The sequence below is a fragment of the Acinonyx jubatus genome, chromosome A3 (assembly GCF_027475565.1).
Source record: "Acinonyx jubatus isolate Ajub_Pintada_27869175 chromosome A3, VMU_Ajub_asm_v1.0, whole genome shotgun sequence".
In the NCBI taxonomy this organism is placed as follows: domain Eukaryota; kingdom Metazoa; phylum Chordata; class Mammalia; order Carnivora; family Felidae; genus Acinonyx; species Acinonyx jubatus.
In genome coordinates this window covers 107,191,606-107,214,843 of record NC_069388.1, presented here as the reverse complement: position 1 = coordinate 107,214,843, position 23,238 = coordinate 107,191,606, and the positions used below count along the sequence as shown (strand labels likewise).

Here is a 23,238-nt window from a genome sequence, read left to right as displayed (position 1 = left end):
AATGGGACTGCCTGTCCAATTTTGTTTTGCTTAGGTTTGTTAAAATGGGTTTGTAAAAAAAAAAAAAAAAAAATACCACACATGCTCAGGAAATTGTAGAGAATTAGACATACCCTAAGAAGTGTCAAGTCTCCAGATGTATAGATTTAAAAATTACCCATATGCTTGCTCTCTCATATCAGTATGACACAAGAGATTTTTAAATCCACAAAACTGCTTACTACAGGAGTTTTAGAAGAAAATACTATTCAATCCGCTATAAAACTGAAAAATTGTCCAAAATAGCAAATCTTAAAAAACATAAACTAGATATGTATCTGAAAGAAATAAAACCTAAATTTGGGTGAAAAATTAACAGTATGAACACAATGAAATTAGTAAAATTTAGTAAGAAGTGACGGACATGAATGAAAAAAAAATAAACTTAGGTTAAAATAACATTGTCCCCAGGGGTGCCTGGGTGGCTCAGTCGGTTAAGTGTCCGACTTCGGCTCAGGTCATGATCTCGCGGTCCGTGAGTTCGAGCCCTGCGTCGGGCTCTGGGCTGACAGCTCAGAGCCTGGAGCCTGTTTCAGATTCTGTGTCTCCCTCTCTCTCTGACCCTCCCCTGTTCATGCTCTGTCTCTCCCTGTCTCAAAAATAAATAAACATTAAAATAACATTGTCCCGAAAGAACACCTTTTAAAAAAGAGAGAGAGAAAAAAGAAAAAAAAAAAAAACCTGTATGTACTAGAAGCAGCTCTAAATCGTTAATACCAAGATGAAATAAGCCTTACTAAAAACATTCAATGTCACAGACTCAGAGAAGAGAAGAAGTTTGGTTTAGACAGGCCCTTATTAAGCTATCTCCTGCAAGAGGAAGTTTTCTACACTTCTCTAGCAACTTTATTTCTGATGGCCTATGTGTGCAAGGTCTGCAATCATAGAAAAACTTCAGGACCCATGACCCGTATTGACTTAAATATCTGAAATTCATTTGCGTGCAAAGAAGCATTATCCCACTTCCAGCGTTTATCTCTAAACCAAAGACTCTTCTCCTTCAAAAATAAATATACGTACAACACACACACTACCTGAAGCATGGACTTTGGATGTGGAAGTTCCTCTCCTTGATAAATCTTAATGTAAGCCTAAAAATATAAAAGACTCTTTACATTGGCAGGTTAAACAATTGGCTCTAGATTTCCGAAGGGAAAAAAAAAATCCATTAAATATAAAAATAATTCATACTTTTAAACATATGCTAAATAATATCCTAGAGAGATGTTTCTAAATAGAATTCCAACGTGCATAAAAGTTATATTTAAAAGTAACATATACAATGCCACCCACTTTATGAAAAGGAATCCATAATTCTCCCCTACTGTTACTGTTTTAAATGTTAGACATTTTTACTCAATATTTCACTTCAATCAAGTTAAATGATATTTCAGTTCAAGAAAAAAATTACCTAATTTGTGCTCTAAGAGTAAGAAGGAAAGATGACAGTTTTTAACAAGTCCATATAGAAATTGTTCATCTCAACTTTCTACTGACTGAATTACTTCACAACTAACCAAAAATGCTATGAAAGTGACCAACTGTCCAATAAATGACCAAAAATACACTCTTAGTTAACTATAGTTTCCCTTCCATCTACCCGTAACTACTATGAATAACTAGAACCCTGATAATGGTCTTGCTCTGGCAAGCAAGCTATGAAGACTAAAGAAGAGCAGAGAGAGAGAAAAAAATCTACAAGTAATTGGATTCAGAAACCAGTTTGATACTTTCAGCTGCTCCTATTAAGTCCTCAAGAACTCAGAGAGAAGGCTCTTTTATGAGAACTCAAGAGGCAGAATGCCACTCCCCATATCCACTGTCCTTCACAAATGAGAGAGTGGCATTACAATTAATTACATGGTGAATGGCTCTTCTTCTCTCCCTACCAGAGCTGGAGGAAACGGAGGGTAATCCCATAAACAAAACCACCGTCTAGAACATACAAGTTGTCTGCTATCATTTTAGATATCCTTAAAAATTGGCACAGCCAATGCAAAGAAGGGAAAATTATTAATTTCACTTTGTTGCTGTAAAATAAAGATAGGAAATTTCTTGTACATACATATGAGTTTTAAGTCAGCTCTATTTCTAACTGAGACCAAGTCATTTAACGTAGCAGTTTTCCTACCTTAAAGTATTCTACAAGATCTCTACAAGTGACTTTAGATCCACTTATCTCTTTTTCTACCAAATTCTCAGGGGCAAGCAGCAATGGAACCAGATTTCGAAGCTCTCGCTTAAAGTCTTCATCAATATCTAGTGGAAACGAAATACAAACCAACATGTTAGTCAAAAGAAGAAAGAGTAAAGAAGTCCCCACTGGTAAGAGCTAATAACATTCTGTTTCATGAAATGACAGTATACACGATCTATTCCTCGAGTACATTCATTTAAAAAACCTTATCCCAACACATCGTATCTCCTAGGAAAAAATATACTCTCCCCCTCCGCCCCTGCTCCATTTCCCTCATGCCCCAGTAATTCTTTCAGGTCAAATAATAAATTGTGGACTACCACAATAAATTCCACATTAGTACTGACTAAACTATCCTTTTCAAAAGGCAAACAATTCATGAAATTATACTAAATTTTAATACTAGATTTTGTTTTCCAGCCATTCTGTAAAAATTTCATTATTCCTCCAGCCTTTTGCCATCATGCTCAAATCCTAGGACATACTCAAAAAATTACATCATCCCTAAAACAGAGACTTAAATCTGATTACATGAATACGATATATTCATAAAACATTTTACAGACTACAAACAGATGAAATACTGAAATGTTCTCAGCCTTCGGGATTTTTAGGACACCGGTGATGAACAACAGACCACATTATAAAATACGCTAATCCAAACACTACAAGTCTACAACAGCCCAATGGAAAGCTAGACAGACCACACAGAGCATTAATATCACCTCATTAACAATGCATCAAAATGTCTTCCAGTAGAAGACAGAAAATTTAAGGAACCATGTATTTTTTTTTAAAACTCTCAGCCTCTAAAAAATAAATTCTGATTTTAGCAAGAATGGGAATTCCCACCTTTCAATCTCCCATCAAAACTAGGATTAGTTGCAACTTTAAGACCAGGATGTGGCAAAAGGAAGCAACCAAGATTTGAGAAACAATTGTGAATGTGCTTCCTTACATTCTGTAGCTCTTCATGTTGATTTTGTTTTACCTGAGGGCAGAAGGAGACAGCGTAAAGGCACAAACAAGGAAAAAAAATTCTCAAGAAAACACACACACACTCACAAGTATGCACACTTAACTCAGATGCTACTCCAGATGGGTGTTTTTTGACAATATAAAATTTTACTGAAGATGCATTTCTGACCCCTTTAGTAAGACCCCACCCACTTTTGTCTTAAAACTAGAAAAGATGTTTTTTCCCATGTTAAATATGAAAAAATACAAATGCACAAATAACTAATCAGAATATCCAACACCAGACTAAAAAGTAGTGGCTGTGGTGTACAAACCAGTAAATAAATGAAGGATTTGCCTTTAAAGTATTTATAACAGCAAAGAGAAAAAACAAAGTACTAATTTGCTAATAAAAAGGTTAGCCCTTGAGCAAAATAACAGCTCAAGTGAAAAAGCTCCAATAAAGTCCAAAGAACCTCTGAAACTTACTGGAATTTCAGTACTTACTCCAAATGATTATTTATGATTGATGCTAGTTACCAGTGTTTTGGGAAGAGAGACTGCTATGTATTTTCTGGAAGAAAATCCTAAACTTAGACTTTTATTTAATTTATTTGTTTGTTTTTAATGTTTGAGAGAGCAAGTGCATGCAAATGGGGGGGGGAGGGCAGAGAGACAGAGAGAGAGAGAGAAAGAGAGAGAGAGAGAGAGAGAATGAGAATCCCAAGCAGCCTCCGCACTGTCAGCGCAGAGCTAAACACAGGGCTGGATCAAATCATAAGATCATGACCTGAGCAGAAATCAAGAGTCGAGCCACCCAGCCCCTCAAACTTCGATTTTTTTTAGTAGCTACTTATCCCAATATAACTCATATACTCACTCAGACTCTTCTCAAACACCATTTAAAAAAAAAAAAAATGCACCATTTATAACTGACAAAACCTGGAAACTACCTAAATCTCCATCAAGAGTAGAATGAAGAAACTGTTGTCTATTCATGTAATGGAACACCGCATAGCAATGAGAATAAATGAACGAAACTACATGCAACAATATCTCAGAAACATAATATTAAGCAAAAGAAGCTAGACACAAAAGAATACATGTTGTATGTGGTTCCTTTCATAAAAAGTACACACAGCACCTGTCAGGTCAGGACAGTACCAGAGGGCTTGGGGGTTAGTGGATGAAAATGGGTGCTGTTACGCACCTATGTTCAGTTTGTATAAATTCATCATCATCTGAGCAGTTTCCTGTATCATGTCAATGAGATAAAAAAAAAAAAAATTTTGTCTTTGAAGTACATGATTCTGAGTTGTTAACATGCCTGATGTGCTTTGTGTTAATTTCTTCTGAACAAACCAGAGAAAACTCTGACGGCTGAAATTATCTCTGACAACGGGGTCTAGAAATGCCTTTCAAAAAACCCAAAAAATGAGGAATTGGCTTAATCTCATTTTAGTGATAAGAAAATTATATTATACTCCAAGTTTTTGAATGTGGTTGAGAAACTAAATGCATCATCCTAAAGGGAAATAAAATTTTATTAACCAAAAAAAGATGACCCTTCTACTTATGAATTTATGGGATTTTCATGTATTCTTTGTGTATGTGAGTAGGTGAGTAGTATCTGACCTGAGGGTTTCCCCAAGTACTTCCAGGGGAGGGTAACTTTAGGAAGAAAGGATCATGTTGGTGAGGTTATTCTTTAGGAATGGCCTTGGTGTAGCATATTACATGGGCCAGGAGTCCGGATATTTGGGTGCTAGTCCCAGTTATCAACAATTAGTTAAGCGACGAAAGGTACGTCACTGTTTTGGGTTCCAGTTATATTATATATTAAAAAAAAGAAGGGTGAGGGCACCTGGGTGGCTCAGTCAGTTGAGCATCTGACTTGATTTCAACTCAGGTCATGATCCCAGGGTGGTAGGACCAAGCCCCATGTCAGGCTCTGTGCTGAGCATGGAGCCTGCTTAAGATTCTCTCTCTCTTCCCTTCTCCCCCTCTCCCCAGCTTGTGCACACTCTCTCTCTCAAAATAAAAAAAATAATTTAAAAAAATTTTTAAATAGATGATGTTTAAGATCCCTCTTCTAGCTCTATATGCTGTCAATCTAGGATAGTGACATCTCTTTGGAGAGAGGGTCTCACATCATCTGTGTTCAATATATGCACACTATATTATCCAGGCTGTCCCAAATGTTCAGAAGCTCAGCTGGGCCAGAAAGAGACACACATGCAATCTAAGTAAATTCAAAAAGTTAGTCTCCTTCAAATTTTTATATTTTGAGTACTGATTTACAGTTGGTTCTAAAGAGAAATACTTGTTCCTTAGTTTCTATTCAAGGGCATTGGCCTCTTTGGCAGAAATACGACCAATTTACTTTTCATCCATTCTGTATGGAGCCACCTGGGCTAACCTGGGACACACGATTTATGCCAAAGACATTGAGAGACTGGAAGTCTAAGCAGTAGTCCAGACAGCCCACTCCTTCATCTGGCTGGGTGCTTATGCTCTCCTCACTGGGAAATGGGGGTTTACCTGCAATCTCTTTTCAAGGAATTGTTTTCCACCTTCCAAACCATATGAATGTTCATAAGGATAACTCCAATCTCGGATCAAAAACATTAATGTCTATAGAAAGAAAACAGTGGAAATCATTTCTTACAAGATTTTACAAAAAAATCACTACTTTAACAATTTAACAATCCTCCCCTAAGAATTCCTTATCAAAAGTTACAGTAACCAAATGGTTAATACTGCTCATATGGATAGCAAGGGCTTCTCTCAGCCAACAACACTCCCAGCCCCTATACCAAGCAACTGCCTCCATTTGAGAACTTCATGGTATGTAAAGAAAGAGCCACCACAAGCAATAATACAGGGTCTTTAAAAATGAACAAAAGGCCTAACAGGGCATACAGATCATAATTTTAAATCAAGGTTGTATAACTAAAAGACCAACTAATCTAATTTTAGACTGAATTTTTTACTCATATGTGCTTAGGATTCTCAATCTCAGCTCCTAAGTATTTGGACCAGTTCTTAGTTGTGCGTGGCTGGATGCTGAACAGCATTTCTGGCCTTCACGCACTATGCCAGTAGCATTAACCTCCCTTCAAAAACTGTGACAACCAGAAATGTCAAAAATTATCCCAGGTCAAAAAAACTGATATAGGCCAAATGGAGTATATTTATCCATATACACAAAAAAGCCATAAGCTGCCCAGATTATTTCATAAAAGTGATCACTTGTGCTAGACAAGACTGAGGCAGAATCAATGTAAACCCACCAACACTTGAGAATCACCAGCAATGCTGTCACACAGGAAGAATTTCAGAGACTGATGAGCAAACCGGGTGGAGTCATTCCCACCTCCTATAACACAACTGACTAGTACTAACGTCAACTTATAAATTACACTTACTTCAAAAAAGAAACTATCTGAAATCAACTTTGTTTTTGTTTTTGTTTTTTTTTAAATCTCTGTCATGACAGGATTCCACAGAAGCAAGCATAACATATGCTTCTCAAATAACTCCACCCAGGTTAATTTCTGACTTAATATTCTGTACCTGACATTTTAAAGGAATAAAAAACATATGGAGATTGAAGAGGTGGAGGGAGGGGAGAGGTCTAATAAATTCTGGAACTTTTCTACATGAAACCAAAATAAAGAATAACAGGACTAACCTCAACTTGTAATATACCACAAAAACCAAAAACCAAAAAAAAACCCAGTAATATTATTCTGTAATAGTTTACCATGTATACAAGAAATTTACATGGCTGTCTAAAGTTTAGGAATTAAATAATCTCTAAGAGAAAACACTAACCACTTAATCTAAGTATTAAGGATCAAACTATATTCATTAGTTCTATTTCCTATTCTGTGAGCCTACTGCTGATCAGGTGGTAATGACATTAGTTTCAACTCCATTGAATCTGCTGCTAAAAATGAATTTTTTGTAATATCCTCTTACCTTTTAAGTATCTTCAGACTTAAAAGACAGGTGGCTTGATAGCTATTTATAGGTAAGTTTTTAAAAAGGATAAAATGCTTATTTACCTGAAATGGTTTCTGGTAGATTTCTTCCATCGCAAGTCTGCCGTACTCTGTAAATAACTATTAAAGCAAGTTATTTAAAATAACGCCTCCAAAGAGACTGAAAGAAGATATCTGTAAAGCCTTTCTGTATCAGACATCAGAGCCTTTAAAATCATTTGAAAGTTAAGCACTTAATTTTCTAACAGACTGGGCATACATTAAAATTTCTTCTAGTTAAGAAGTAATACGTCAATTTAAACTCATATAATATTCAATCTTCTTATACTAAAATGGGCTTCCAGATGGAAAGTCACGATTAAATAAGAATTATATTTTCAATTCTTTGGCACACATTCTTTGAGAAATACATACTTGCAAGTGTTGAAGATCATCTTCTTGAATATTCTGAGACAAATTATATACCTGTTAAAACAAAATAATCTTTTTATTCTTTTTTTTTTTAATACCCAGCTGTTTCTAACTTTACTTGCAGAAATGGAGGTTATTTTATAACCTTAGCACAAATGAATCATTTAGCCATTAGCTTAACCAGTGGCACATGAAAAGGATTTTCTCTTTTTTCCTAACAGGATAAACATTAAGGGGGAAGCAGTGGTAGGAAATTAGGTAAAAATCATGAATACACACATAAGGGACCTAGAAAGTGGCAGACATTTTTAAAAGTATGTCATGTAATAAGGTTTTTTTCCTCCTTTTCAGTTTCTTTAATGTTATAATCATTTTTTTAATAGAGTGAAGATTGCTTTCACAATTCTTTTTTTTTTTTTTTTTTTTAATATTTTTTATTTTTGAGAGAGAGAGAGCATGAGCAGGGGAGGTGCAGAGAGGAGAGGTGGACAGAGGATCCGAAGCAGGCTCCATGCTGACAGCACAGAGCTCGACGCGGGGCTCGAACTCATGAACCGTGAGATCATGACCTGAGCCAAAATTGGCCGCCCAACTGACTGAGCCACCCAGACGCCCCCCACAATTATTTTTCTAAGTCAATGAATATGCGGGGCATAATTCTACAAAGATATTTTCCTCCCTGGTATAATCACAGTGTGAGTGAATGAGTGTATTTTATAGTTTATATGTAGTTTATATTTGTTTATATATTCATATTCATATATTCATTTATATATTCATATATTTATATATTATATTTACATATAGTTTATATATATAGTTTATAGCTTACATAAGTAGTTCATAGTTATTTGGTGGGTGTCTCAACTACCACAAACTCTAATATGGCTCTTTTTTTTTTTTTTAACTTTAAGTAAATCGTTTGTCTAAATAACTTAAAATGAAAATTTTACCAGGCTGTAGTAGCTGAACAAGTAACAGTAGGTGGCACTCTTTCCCTTTCTAGAATTTTTTAGGAGGCTCTCCAAGGCACAGAGCCCAGAGCTGAAGGTATAAGTAGTGTCAAGGAAGGGAAACTGGAGAAAAGACTGTATTTGAAAAAAAGGTCCAATCCTTCTGAGTCAGGTTAAAAAGTGACATAGGTCATCACAGGAGAAAAGTGGGTGTCCACAGATGTCACCTCTGCTGAAAGACAACTTATGTCTAAGAAAACAGGGTTACTCCAAAGACAGAACAATTTGTTCTAAGGGCAAATAAGTGATAATCTAGCTGAATCACTCAGAGGTCAAGAATATAAACAGCCAAAATAGGCCAGCAAACCTAAAACGACATTCTCAGCTGACTAACTCCAAACATGGTACTTAAAAAGTAATTAATGACTGAGATGATTATACTGGAGCCAAACTTACAATCTAAAAACATGACCAACCTATTCTTACCCATAGGGCCTTAGCTTTTAGAAAACAGGTTGAGATACTTTCATTGTGAAGGCCAGGTTGCAAACAGCAAAGAGAAAAGAGGATCTGTTTACCTTAGATCATTAGTACTTAGCACATGGACTCTTACTTAATAGATGCTCAATAATCATTTGTTGAAAGAATAAATGACAAGAGGATTTGTCATTTATTTATCAACCAGATAACTTATGTAAGGAAGAGAAATGTAGTCTCAAAGAGGAAGAAAACAATAATAAAAATAATTTTAACCTTTGTTACTTATTGTTCACAAAGCACTTTCTTATGCATTATCTCATTTAGATCTTATTTCTACCTCCACACAACAATCACAGCTAAGATGGATAAAATCCTCATTTTACAGATAAGAAAGTGGCTGAGTGGCTCTAAGTGGTTATCCAAAACCAGGCCTCCTACTATCATAAGGTTGAATATATAAACAAGAGAACACCAAGGTACAAGCTTCAGAACAGAGAATTCTCTTATATTATATTTTAAGGTAAGCTACAGAGCCAGCTAATTCGAGGGGCACAATGATTGGCTTCTGCCTGCCTCAAGGAAATGGGAGTTGTGCCACCTTGTAGGATTAAAAAAAAAAAAAAGAAAAAAAAGTAGAACAGAATGGAGAAAAGATACTCTAAGGGTTCCCCCCAAAGTATCATTTAATTGGTAGTAAGAGAGCTCCCAGCCCTATAATAAACAGAAGCCAAGCTGAAAAGTACTCCTTTTTTATATCAGAATAACATCCCAAATTCCCTTCCATTCTGACAGCTATTTCAAATTGAAGAAGGAAGGAAATGGGAACTTACAGAGACCAGACATGTGTTCGGAATATTACCAGAAAAGAAAACCAGAAAGCATTACAAAAATTCCAAGACACTGTGACAGAATCACTTATGATCTACCATCAGTAAGAAATCTCTATTATCTCAGAAGGAGCACATATTTCTAATATTTGCATATACACTTCTGGATACATCATCACCAGCTAGGGCTAACCACCTTACTCAATAATTCATTTTTCAGTCAGAGAAGCATCGACCACAGATGATCTCATAAAGAGACAATAAAGAGATACAAAATGACATGTGGTGGTTTAATTCAGTCCATCAGTCTAAATTATACAGAAAAGAGATGGCCTAGCTTGAAGAGACAAGAACTTGATACAATACCAAACACAATTAGAATATAGAGTAAGTGAAAACCAGAAGGGATTTTATTACCGCTTTCTAAATTAAACGGGTCCTATAAGTCCTTAGTGTATCATAGAAACATCATATATATTTCCTAAGTTAAATATGAATTAATTCTTATGCCTCTATCACCATTAGTTCAAATAATCAAGTACTAGTTGCCATACATGTCAAGAAGAAAACTAAGGTTAATTACTTGGGTTTTTTTTTTTTTAGTTTGTTAGTCAAAATATAAAAGATATGTTGTACACCTTACTGTATCTGGGAACCACATGACTGAATTCAATTAAAAATAACATGCAATAGCTTTTCCTTTAAAAAAAAAAAAAGGCATAGATGCTATGATGAAAAACCAAAGGGCCTGGATCTTGGTTTATTACTTCCTACATAACCAAAGTATGAAATTTCACATTGTGAGCCAGAATAGTAAGCGTGAAATATACACGACCAATGAGAAATGTAAATAACTCTGACTTTAATCCTTTTTTCTCGGGGGGGGGGGGGGGGGCACCTAATTAAGCAGCCGACTTCAGCTCAGGTCATGATCTTATGGTTTGTGAGTTTGAGTCCCACATCGGGCTCTATGCAGACAGCTCAGAGCCTGGAGCCTGCTTCAAATTTTGTCCTCCTCCCTCGCTCTCTGCCCCTCCCCCACTCACACTCTGTCTCTCTCAAAAACATTTTTTAATGTTTATTTAAAAAAAATTTTTTTAATCCTTTTTTCTCCAATGAAAAGGCATTTTGAGAAAAAGCAAAGGTATTAGGACTATCTGACCCAATCATAGCACAGCACTTCATGTCTCACCTGGACCGAGCTAGTCATGGTGCTCAGAGCGAATACCGTTGCGCAGTCTTTGATAGTTGACTGGCTATCAAAGGCACCCTGGGTATCCATTAGCAGCACAGCCACCTAGGAATTTAAAAGTTTAAAATACTAAGTAAAACACTCATCAGTAATGACTATTAAAACCAAATTTAAAATGATAAATGTCGTTTATAGCAGTATTATCAGCAATAGCCGAACTATAGAAAGAACCCAAATATCCATCAACTGATGAATAAAGATATGTGGACACACTAGAATATTACTCAGCCATCCAAGAGAATGAAATCTTGCCATTTGCAATGATGTGGATGGAGCTACAGTGTATTATGCTAAGCAAAAAAAGAGAAAGACAACTTATGATTTCACTCATATGTGGAACTTAGAAGAAAGGAACATAGAAGAAGGGGGGAAAAAGAGAGGGAGGCAAACTGTAAGAGATTCTTAACCATAGAGAACAAACTGAGGGTTGATGGAAGGGAGGTGGGCAGGGGGATGGGCTAAACGGGTGATGGGTATTGACGGCACTTGTTGGAGTGCCTGGGTGGCTCAGTCAGTTGAGCATCTAACTTTGGCTCATGTCATGAGCCGGTTCATGAGTTTGAGCCCGACATCAGGCTCACTACTGTTAGCACAGAGCTCACTTTGGATCTTCTGTCCCCCTCCCTCTCTCCCCCTCCCCTGCTTATGTTCTCTCACAAAAATAAAAACAAACTAAAACTAAATAAAATTTAAAAAAAAAAAAAAAAAAAAGGAGGGCTGGGGCACCTGCGTGGCTCAGTTGGTTAAGCATCCAATTCTCAGTTTCAGCTCAGGTCATGATCTTACAGTGCATGAGTTTAAGCCCCACATTAGGCTCCACACTGACAGAACCTGCTTGGGATTCTCTTTCTCTCTCTCTCTCTCTCTCTCTCTCTCTCTCTCTCTCTCTCTCTGCCCCTCCCCTACTCACTCTCTCTCTCTCTCTCAAAACAAATAAATAAACTTAAAACTAAGGGGAAAAAAAGGAGAGTACTTGTGATAAGCACTGGGTGTTGTATGTAAGTGAGGAATCACTGAATTCTACTCCTGAAACCAGTATTATACTATATGTTAACTAACTAGAATTTAAATAAAAACTTGAAATGAAACCAAACAAAACCCAAAGAGACAAATAAAAAAATATATAAGAAAATAAAATGAAATAATGTCAAAATGAGCAATTAAGTCAAGAAAAGTACTCTACGCTACATATCTCACACATTTTGACATAATCCATAGATGTGATGTTAAAGTTATCAGACATTAATAGCTCTGTGTTGTTTTGATCTTTAGTATGAGAAAACAGTTCAAAACAGAATATGGAAGGAAAAAAAAACAGTAAAAAATATAAACAGAATTTTACTTTTGTTCCATTAGGTCTGTCAATCACAAATACTTCATTCCAGACTTGTATGCCTGTTGTTTCTCTTTCACAACCACCTCGCCATGTAAAGCCAGTCAACGGTTCATTGTTTCCACCAATCCAACTTTGAGAATCCTGTTAAAGTCAAGCATAAATGTAAAATAAAACACAAGAAATAAAGAACTGAGGAGAAGTGTAAGAAATCACCCATTGTTTATTTTATAGATGAGGCAAGGCAGGTAAGTAAGTCCAGCAAGATAAGATACACAGTAACATCACGCAAGTAGTTACGAGAGCAATCCCAAATCCCACCTGAGGTGCTTTGTCTTAGAGAGATGTGGTCTCCTACAAACCCGAACCTTCTCAAATCTCAGATTTTTGCTGTCTAGATTTCTATGTAAGTGAGGCCACACCCAGTTTTTCCCATTTTGAAAATTTCCTATGTTTAAAAAGCATAAAAAATAGATGCCAGCTATTGTGACATCTTCTTGTACAGATAAGCACAAGTCAATTCCAGAGAGAATGGCTGTCAAAAAAGCACCGCTCTCTTAGAATAGCTTATACTAAAAATGCTTTTCACACTGCCTTAATTTTTTTCTTTAAAAAATATCTACTTTAAAAATAACCACAAGACTTGCTTGGACCTGATTCAAACAATTCAATTGTAAGAAGAAAAAAAAAAAGTCTTTTTCAAAACCAAAAGGGAAATCTGAACTCACGCTATTTTACTAGGCGGTGCTAACTCAGAGTAAAAATGATTGTGTGGCATGATAACAGTATTGTGGGTAATACTAACAATAACATAGTTCTTATCTTTTAAAAACTCAAGTTTATGGTGAAAAATACGCTTCATATTTGCTTTAAAATATTGCAGCAAAAAACTAAAAGCACAGAGAGGAATACAGATGAAAGAAGATCAGCAAAATGTTGACACATCCAGTGGGATTCATGATGTTATTCTATCTTTGGATATGTTTAAAATTTTCCCCATAATAAAATGTTTTGTGTTTTTTTTTTTTTTTCAACGTTTATTTATTTTTGGGACAGAGAGAGACAGAGCATGAACGGGGGAGGGGCAGAGAGAGAGAGGGAGACACAGAATCGGAAACAGGCTCTAGGCTCTGAGCCATCAGCCCAGAGCCCGACGCGGGGCTCGAACTCCCGGACCGCGAGATCGTGACCTGGCTGAAGTCGGCGCTTAACCGACTGCGCCACCCAGGCGCCCCTAAAATGTTTTAACTAAAATCACAGGACTAGGGGCGCCTGGGTGGCTCAGTTGGTTGTTAAGCGTCAACTCTTGATTTGGGCTCAGGTCATGCATGATCTCACAGTTTGTGGGATCAAGCCAAGCCCCAAGTTTGCTTGGGATTCTCTCTCTCCCTCTCTCTCTGCCCCTCCCCTGCTAACACTCGCTCGCTCTCAAACACTTAAAATAACATAAATTAAACTAAATTAAATAAAATCACAGGGCTAAATGGCTCTAATTAAAAATTGTAAAATAATATGAAAATTAAAATACTTGTAAGATAATTTATCTGGAAAAGTAAATCTTGGACATAATACATGAGTACCTTTGACAGATATCAAGACCTCTATACTTTAGCATACTTAAAGCCCACACAACCTTTACTTAAAGTACCCCATAGGAAAAATTCCTTTGTTTCAGAAATACTTCTGATAAGCTTAGATACATAGTTCAAAACAAATAACAAAACAACTCAAATTAGGAGTAAAGATGTTTAAGGTAGGCCCAACGAGGGAAGTAGAAATTTATGAAAAACAGATAAGGCTGGGGAAAAAAAGTGCTGTCCAGGCCACCACCTAATGTGAAGATCAGCCTTAAACTTCCAACCATCTGTAATTATTCCACAAAACTCCCATCCCCAGTAGGTTACCAATTCTATCAATCACAAAATTCTCTTCTTCACCTTTCAGAACCTTCAACGTAAGGCCCTCAACTCTCTGTTGGTGACAAGGCTGCCTCATAGCACAACTCCATTCACACTATATACTAAGGACCTGTGCTTCAGAAGGGACCCTTCACGGGGATTAGAAGATTAATGGTACCCCCTAAACAAGCCCAGTGGGGGCTGTGCCCCTGGACTATATTTTGGATGCTCCAAATAGATTTTCTTACACCTCCATGCTGTACTCTCCAACCCATTCTTCCGTAGTCATTTAATTTTCCCAACAAGCGATGGAATCATGCTACTGTCCTAAAAAAAAAAGCCATCTGTAGTTCTTCATTTACCTATAGAACTATCTGGAGATCTGTTGAACATAACCAACCTTTACTTTTCCTATCTCTGCTCCCAATATTCCCGATAGTCCCCCTAACACACACACATAATTCCTGTTGCTACCATACCTAAAAGGTCACTATTCCCAAATATTTAAGTTGTTTAGTATAGCTCTATCTTTTCTACCTGTTCTCTGCTTGAACTGAGCCAGCAATTCAAGAAACTCCCAACTTTTCTGAACTCTTAAAGAATATAACTACAGATGGTTATCTTTACACAGCTTTACACTGCACTTCTTGTGTGAGTCTTAAGGGCACAGGCTATAAATTCCACCTGTTTACCAAACTGCTCCTACCAAAGTATCTCAGCCCATTTTTGGCTCTCACATGTGGATTCTCATTCTGCTAACAATGTTGAAGTGGCACTAAACAAACTGATTATTTTTAAAATTTCCAACCTACATAAATAACTTAAAAGAATCTACCCTGTTAGAGACATCTGTTTTCATTCTACATTTTACTTATATTCTCATATAGGAGATAGAGAAATAAGATAAATAAGTTCCATGAAGAAGGAAGTTTTGTCTGTTTTTTTCCCTCAAAACATAGAACCATATTTCCATGACAATTACTGGCTTGTAGCAGGCACTCAAAATATTTGTTCAAGGGGTGCCTGGGTAGCTCAGTTGGATGAGTGTCTGACTTTGGCTCAGATCACGATCTTGTGGTTGGTGGTTCAAACCCTGCACTGGGCTCAATACTGTCAATGTGGAGCCTGCTTCAGATCCTCTGTCCCCCACTCTGCCCCTCCCCTGCTTGTGTGCACACACACACTCTCTCTCAAAAATAAATAAAATGTTAAAAAAAAATTTTTTTAGGGGCACCTGGGTGGCTCAGTCAGTTAAGCGCCCGACTTCAGCTCAGGTCATGATCTCACTCACGGTTCATGAGTTCGGGCCCCTCACTGGGCTCTATGCTGACAGCTCAGAGCCTGGAAACTGCTTCAGATTCTGTGTCTCCCTCTCTGTCTCACCCCTGCTCATGCACTGCACTTGCTCTCTCAAAAAGAAACATTATTCAATAAATGAATACATAAGAAATTTTAGTTATTAAGCTTCAATGTGTTCCTTTTTGAGCCTAAGTAAGAAATATGGAAGAAATATCCCTCTTACTATTCTTCAAAATAATTACACAGACAAGACAGTAAAAATAAACTTTCAGAAGTAGAGATGATTGAAACCATAGGCTAACACGGTTGTTAATCTGACCCTCTCTAAAACGTTAAAAAGAATTGGTGTCTCAGGGGTGCCTGGGTGGCTCAGTCAGTTAAGCATCCAACTCTTGATTTCAGCTCAGGTCATGATCTCATGGTTGGTGAGTTCAAGCCCCCCCCCCCCCCCCCCCCCCCCGATGGGCTCTACACTGTCGGCACAGAGCCTGCTTGGGATGCCCCGCCTCTCTCTCTCCCTTTCTTTCTGCCCCTTACCACTCATGTGTGCTCACTCTCTCTCAAACCTAAACTTAAAAAACAAAAAACAAAAAAACAAAAAAAACTGGTGTCTCAAAAAAAAAATTAGTGTCTCATAAAAAAAAAAATCTATTATCATCTTTTCTTAGTTTACCCTGTAACTAAACTGATCTGATCAGTCAATAAAAGGATGAAAGAAAAGGCAAATCAGAGAGCCTAGATAATACCAACTAATAAGTTTTGCTATTTTTAAACCTGAAGTTAAGAAGTCTATCTCTGTATCATACTAAATACTGATAACTTACATAAAATGTGTTCATACATTCACTCAACAAATATTCATTGAACACCCTACCATGTGCCAGCTACTGTTCTAGGTTCTAGGGATACAGCAGTGCATAAGAACAAACATTCCTGCCCTCCAGGAGCATTCTAGTTAATTCCAGAAGCAGCCTCACTGATACTATTTGTCGTAAATTACTAAAAACAAATCTAAGAACTTGAAAAATAGTAATCTGGTACCATTTAGTACCGTGGAGGCAAAAAAAAAGAAAAAAAAGCCTTAAAACTCAAAATTCCAAAAATAATCAGTCCTCCAGTAAAATTAAAAGGGAAGATCTTTTAGAATAAACCTCAATGGTAAAAAGTAATCTGAAAACACCCGAACTTGAAATACCACGAATAAACATAAGCCCTTGCCAAAAAGACTTACCAATGTTAACTATCAACATAAGAACCCCTACCTACTCTAAATAGTAAGACACAAATTCTTACTTCACCATAGGAAAGATAACATTCCTTGGTAACAAAGTGAAACAACAGCTAGGTAAACTTTATCCAAAGGATAAAAAAAAATGCTGATTGGAAGGGGTATGTGCCCCACCCCCCATGATTACAGCAGCATTATCGACAATAGCTAAATTATGGAAAGAGCCCAAATGTCCATCGACTGATGAATGGATAAAGAAGATGCGGTATGATATTCAATGGCGAATATTACTCGGCGATCAAAAAGAATGAAGGGGAGCCTGGGTGGCTCAGTCAGTTGAGCATCTGTCTTCAGCTCAGGTCATGATCTTGTGGTTCGTGGGTTCGAGCCCCACATTAGGCTCTGTGCTGATAGTTCAGAGTCTGGAGGCTGCTTCAGATTCTGTGTCTCTGTCTCTCTCTCTCTCCCTGCCCCTCCCCCTCTCGTACTCTGTCTCTCAGAAATAAATACATGTTAAAAAAAATTTTTTTTAAAGAATGCAATCTTCCATTTGCAACAACACAGATGGAACTAGCATGTATTATGCTAAGCGAAACAAGTCAGTCAGAGAAAGACAAATATATGATTTCACTCATATATGGAATTTAAGAAACAAAACAGATGAATATAGGGGAAGGGAAGCATAAATGAGATAAAAACAGAGAAGGAGGCAAACCATATGAGACTCTTAAATACAGGGAACAAACTGAGCGTTGTCAGAGAGGTGTTGGGTGGAGGGATGGGTTAAATGTGGGATGGGCATTAAGGAGGGCACTTGTTGAGATAAGCACTGGGTGTTGTATGTAAGTGATGAATCACTAAATCCTACTCCAGAAACCATTACTATACTACATGTTAACTTGGATTTAAATTAAAAAAAAAGAAAAAGAATATCTTAATCTTATAAATCTACCTCATTTAGGAGGTAGGTTATTAATAACACCCAAATGAGTGGATAGAAAAATATACACATTCTGACCACCAAGCATCATTTAGTGTTTTCACTTAAAATATGTAAGAATACTCCGCAAGTTCTAGAACAAATTAAGAAGCATTAGAGTCTTAAAACAGTTTAAAACTGTCTCACATCTTACCTACCCCCATGTCCAATTCCTCCCTTTAGGGCTACACAGATAGATAACATTATGACTGACCCAAGTCACAAGCTCAGACAAAGGACAAGTCTATTAACCTAGGTACGTACTAAAGAATTTTAAAAACTTAGTTAAAAGATGTCCTTGACTTTGAAGACATTATGCTAAGTAAAATAAGCTAGCCACAAAATAACAAATACCTTATGATTCTACTCATAGGCAGTACCTCGAGTAGTTAAACTCATGGAGACAGAAGAAAATGGTCCATGGAGGGGGAGGGGAAAAATGGGAGTTTCGTGGGTATAGAGATTCAGTTTGGGAAGGTAAAAAAGTTCTGGGACATTAAAAGAAAGGAAAACTACAGATCCATATATCCCATGAACACATATGTAAAAATATTCAACAAAACATTAGCTAGTTAAATCTAACAACATTTATTAAAGAATTATCACCACAGCCAAATGGGATTTATTCCATGGGATGCAAGATGGACTCGATATTTAAAACATTAATCAATCATATCAAGAAGCTAAGAAAAATCACATGTTCATCAATAGATACATAAGAAGCATTTGACAAAATCCAACATCCGTTCATGATAAAAAAAAAAGAAACAAAAGCAAACAAACAAAAAACCTCCCAACAGACTACGAATAAACAGGAACTTCAAAAAAACTCCTACAGCTGAAGTCATACATAATGGTGAGAACCTCACCGCTTCCTCCCTGAAGATTAAGAAAAGAGTAAGGATGTCTTACCACTTGTACTCAACATCGTACTGGAGGTTCTAACCAGGATAGTTAGCCAGAGGTACTTCAAAGAGAGAGTAGAGGTACTTAGATTGGAAAGGAAAAACTAAAACTGTATTTACAGGTGACATGATCTAGTATACAGAAAACTCTAAAGAATACACTAAAAAACTATCAGAACTAATGCAGGAATTGAGCAAAGTTGCAGGATACAAGATCAACATAAAAGAAATCAACTGTATTTCTATAAGCTTGCAATGAATGATCTTGAAAATGAAATTAAGAAAACAATTCCAAATGTAAAAGCATCAAAAAAGGAATAAATTTAACAAAAGAAGTAACACATACTCTGCAAATTATAAAGATCTAAATAAAAGGGAAAAACATCCCATGTTCATGAACTGGAACACTTAAGATGGCAATACTCCTCAAGTTGATCTTTCATGTTCAACCCAATCACCAACAGAATCCCAGCTAACCTCCCATAGAAACTGACAGGCTCAATCTAAAATTCATACGGAATTGCAAGGGACCAAGAATAGACAAACTTACTACAAACTTACTACAGAGCAACAGTAATCAAGACAGTATGGTACTGGCATAAGAACAGACCTATACAGACCAATAAAATAAAACTGAGAGTCCAAAAATAAAATTGAGAGTCCAGAAATTAGTTTGATCAACTAATTTTCAACAAAAGTACCAAGACCATTCAATGGAGAAAGAATAATCTTTCCCACAAATGCTGGGACAACTGGATAAGCAGATATAAGAGAACTGAAGCTAGATCCTTATCTCATTTCATTAACATGATTATATACTAATGTATTATAATTAGTGAAATATTATATATTAGTATATATTCATATAATTATAGCATTGTAAGCCAAATGGTGGAAAACCCAAATATCCATTAACTGATAAAATGTGGTATATCTATACAACAGATCATCGGGTCTTAAAAAGGAATGAAACATGATAATGCTACAACACAAACCTTTAAAAGTGCTAAGTGAAAGATGCCAATCACCAAAAGACCACATATTATATTTCATTTATATGTATGCACAGAACAGGCAAATCTATAAAAACAAAAAACAGACTGGTGGTTCCTCAAGACCAAAGGTTTGGGGATGGTGGAAGGGGAAGTGATAGCTAAAGGGTACAGGTTTCATTTTTTTCACTGTGAAGGGAAAAAGGTGTTCTAAAATCAATTGTGGCGATGGTTGCACAACCCTGGGAATACACTAAAAGCTCATGAAACTGTGTGGCTTAAGTGCATAGATTATATGGTATGTCAATTATATCTCAATAAAGCTGTTAAAAGAAAAAGAAAAAATCAAATATAGTTAGTACACAAGCTTAACAAAGACTCCCAGTCATACAAAATCCACCCAATAATACTACAAAAGTCTAGGAGGAAAAGGAAGGTCCATTGGAGGTTCCGCTATATATCCATCTATAGTGCAATATGTCATAAACACTATGGCTTAAATATGTTTTTTTTTTAAGATTTTGTATTTTTAAGTGATCTCTACACCCAATGCAAGACTCGAACTTACAACCCCAAGATCAAAAGTAGCATTCTCTACCAACTTAGCCAGCCAGGCACTCCTAAACTTGCTTGCTTTCTTTTTTTTTTTTTTAAGTTTATTTGAGAGAGAGAGAGAGAGAGAGAGAGAGGGAGAGAGAGAGGGAGAGAGGGAGGGAGGGAGGGAGGGAGGGAGGGAGGGAGGGAGGGAGAGAGAGAGAGAGAGAGAGAGAGAGAGAGAAAGCATAAGTGGGGGAAGGGGAGCGAGAGAGAATCCCAAGCAGGCTCTCTGCACTGTCAGTGGAGAGCCTGGTGCAGGGCTTGAACTCACAAAACAGGAGATTGTGACCTGAGCCCAAGTCACACACTCAACTGAGCCACCCAGGCACCCCTCAACTTGCTTCTTCATGAAAGGATTATGGTGAACATTATCCAAAGTATCTACAGAAAATGCATCCTATTAGTTCTTTTTTAAAAAATGTTTCAAATAGTGAGAACGAAACATTCTTGAAGTAAAACTCGTGAGTTAAGTAGTAAAACTGTCTGGGAGAATAAGGGAGGGAGGCAGGGGGTTAATGACTTTAAGAAAGTATTTCTTGGGGCATCTGGGTGGCTCAGTCAGTTAAGCATCCGACTCTTGGATTTTGGCTCAGGTCACGGTCTCCCGGTTGTGAGACTGAGTCCCATGTTAGGCTCTGCTCTGGGCATGGAACCTGTCTGGGATCCTCTCTCTCTCACCCGCTGCCCGGCCCTGGCTTCTACATGCTCGCTCGTTCTCTCTCTCTCTCTAATAAATAAATAAATAGATAGAGAGAGAGATAAATAAATAAATAAATAAATAAAATAACGTATTTCTTCACCAGAGACCGTTAATATAAAAGAAATTTAAATTATACAAGACTGTTCAACTCCCTGAATGTCTTAAAACTGTGTTTGAGTAATCAGTGTTTATGTTAACCATCTATTACGATATCTTTTAATAGATGACCTAAATAGAATCAAGTACTTTAGAAATAGTAAATTTTAACTTAAAAGGAACAAAGACTTCAGAATGGAAAAAGGTCTGCTGGAACAAATAATTTATCTTCTCTCAAGTCCTCATATGTGATGCCATAGTATCGTATTTTTGATGAAAATACAAAACAGGCAGTACATACATTTGGGGCTTAAAGCTGGAGAGCTGTTTGAAAGACTACAAATGACACAACATTTTCAGGGAATAGATTCAGGAATGCACCCGAGAAAGCCTCTCCTAAGACAGTGCTATAAGGACTTTGAACAATATATTGTAGACTCCTCTGCTTCTGCTTCCTCCAGCTTTGGTAACACTTGTTGAAGTTTTTCTAACTGAAATTACTCACACTAATTTTAAACCTGCACGTGAAAGAACAGATTAGTTTCAACGCAGAAATCAAAATCTAGGAGGAAAAGAAAGCCAGTGAGCTAATGGAAAAAAGGTAGTCCACAGTCCACATAACTTCTATACTCACTCCTTAGCTTATATTCAGGGATAAAAATAAGCGAACCAATTTTTATTTTCCTAACTGACTTAAAATTCTGATCAAATTTGGCTGGCTTCTCGCATAGGCAAAAATAGTAATAATATAACACTTAAAATTTCCACAGCTTGTTACATAAGTTACATACATTGCTTCACATACAATGAGTGAAATTCACAAATGTGAATGCAGTTAAAGTAATAATTAAATGAATAAGCTATGTTTCTACAGTAAATATGGTAACAGTTTTATAAGCATGACCCTGTATAGAGTACAATGATGACCTAAAATTAACACAATGCATACCTATCAGAATCGCTAAAGTTAAAAAGACTGACAATACTGTTCATAAGATGTATAACAAATTTAAGTCTCTTACATTGCTCAAGGAAGTGCAAATTGGCAAAACCACTTTGGAAAAAAATTGTGGCAGTCCCTAGTACAGTGAAATGGGCTTTATGAACCTAGCATTTCTACTCCTGGTTATATACCCAACAGAAATAAGTGATTATGTCACCAAGACTTGCACACAAATATTCATGGTAGGTTTATTCATAATGGACAAAAATTACAAAGAACCCATGTGTCTTTCAAAAGAAGGAGTAAATAAATCAGTATCTTCACCCAATAACCTACCACTCAGCACTAACAAACAACAATTACTGGATCATGCAATAACATGGATAAATCTCTTAGATTCAATGTTGAGTCAATGAAATCACACACAGAAGCGCATACTTTATGTAAAGTGCTTTATGTAAAAAGCTTTACATTTATGTAAAGCTCAAGGGTAGACCAAAGTAATCTATAGTGATGTAGATCAGGATGGTGGTGGACTCTGAGTATTGGAGATAGTAATACTCCGCAGGGGAAATGAGAGAGCCTTCTAGAGTGCTGGTAGTATTCTCCTTCTTGATCTGAGTGGCAGTGGTTACAAAAAGTATAGGTACACAAAAATTTACTGGCTATCCTAAGATTTATGCACTTTATTATTATATGCAAGTTATACCACACACACACAAAAAAAGAATAAAATGACCCTAGGCAGAACCTTTTAAAAATACTGTTCATCCTCTAAATACATTTCTTTCTTAAAAAAGGAACATGAAACAAACCAAGTTTTCCTTCATGCATTCACACATTTCTCACAAACCCCACATCTCAGACAATGTTAGCCTTAGGAAAAAAAAAGGGCGAAATCAAGTTCAATATCCCATATGGCCAATTTGGAGATATTTGTGCTTTTGGCAAATTATATGTAGCAGCACATATGATCTTTAAAAACGGTTCTTACTCCTGATCTCTGGAAGCAGTTCTGGGAGCAGCTCTTTAAATAATAATCATCATCATCATCATCATCATAATATCATCTACAACTTCTCTTAAAATGTCTTTAGCAATTATGTTATAAATGGGGTCAAAACTCTTTACTCATTAAGCATATA

At 36.6% G+C, this 23,238-nt stretch overlaps 1 protein-coding gene across 5 annotated transcripts in view; it reads right to left on the bottom strand.

The window, feature by feature from the left end:
* ATL2 (atlastin GTPase 2) overlaps positions 1-23,238 on the bottom strand; it is a 57,859-nt gene that overhangs the window by 3,618 nt on the left and 31,003 nt on the right. For all 5 annotated transcript variants that reach the window (XM_027033583.2, XM_053201016.1, XM_027033584.2 and 2 more), the window contains 8 exons: positions 12,466-12,600; positions 11,064-11,168; positions 7,615-7,665; positions 7,264-7,320; positions 5,735-5,827; positions 3,089-3,227; positions 2,171-2,298; positions 1,074-1,130 (listed from right to left, as the gene is read on the bottom strand). In XM_027033583.2, the coding sequence (XP_026889384.1) occupies positions 1,074-1,130; positions 2,171-2,298; positions 3,089-3,227; positions 5,735-5,827; positions 7,264-7,320; positions 7,615-7,665; positions 11,064-11,168; positions 12,466-12,600 (765 nt within the window). The remainder of the gene's footprint in view (positions 1-1,073; positions 1,131-2,170; positions 2,299-3,088; positions 3,228-5,734; positions 5,828-7,263; positions 7,321-7,614; positions 7,666-11,063; positions 11,169-12,465; positions 12,601-23,238) is intronic.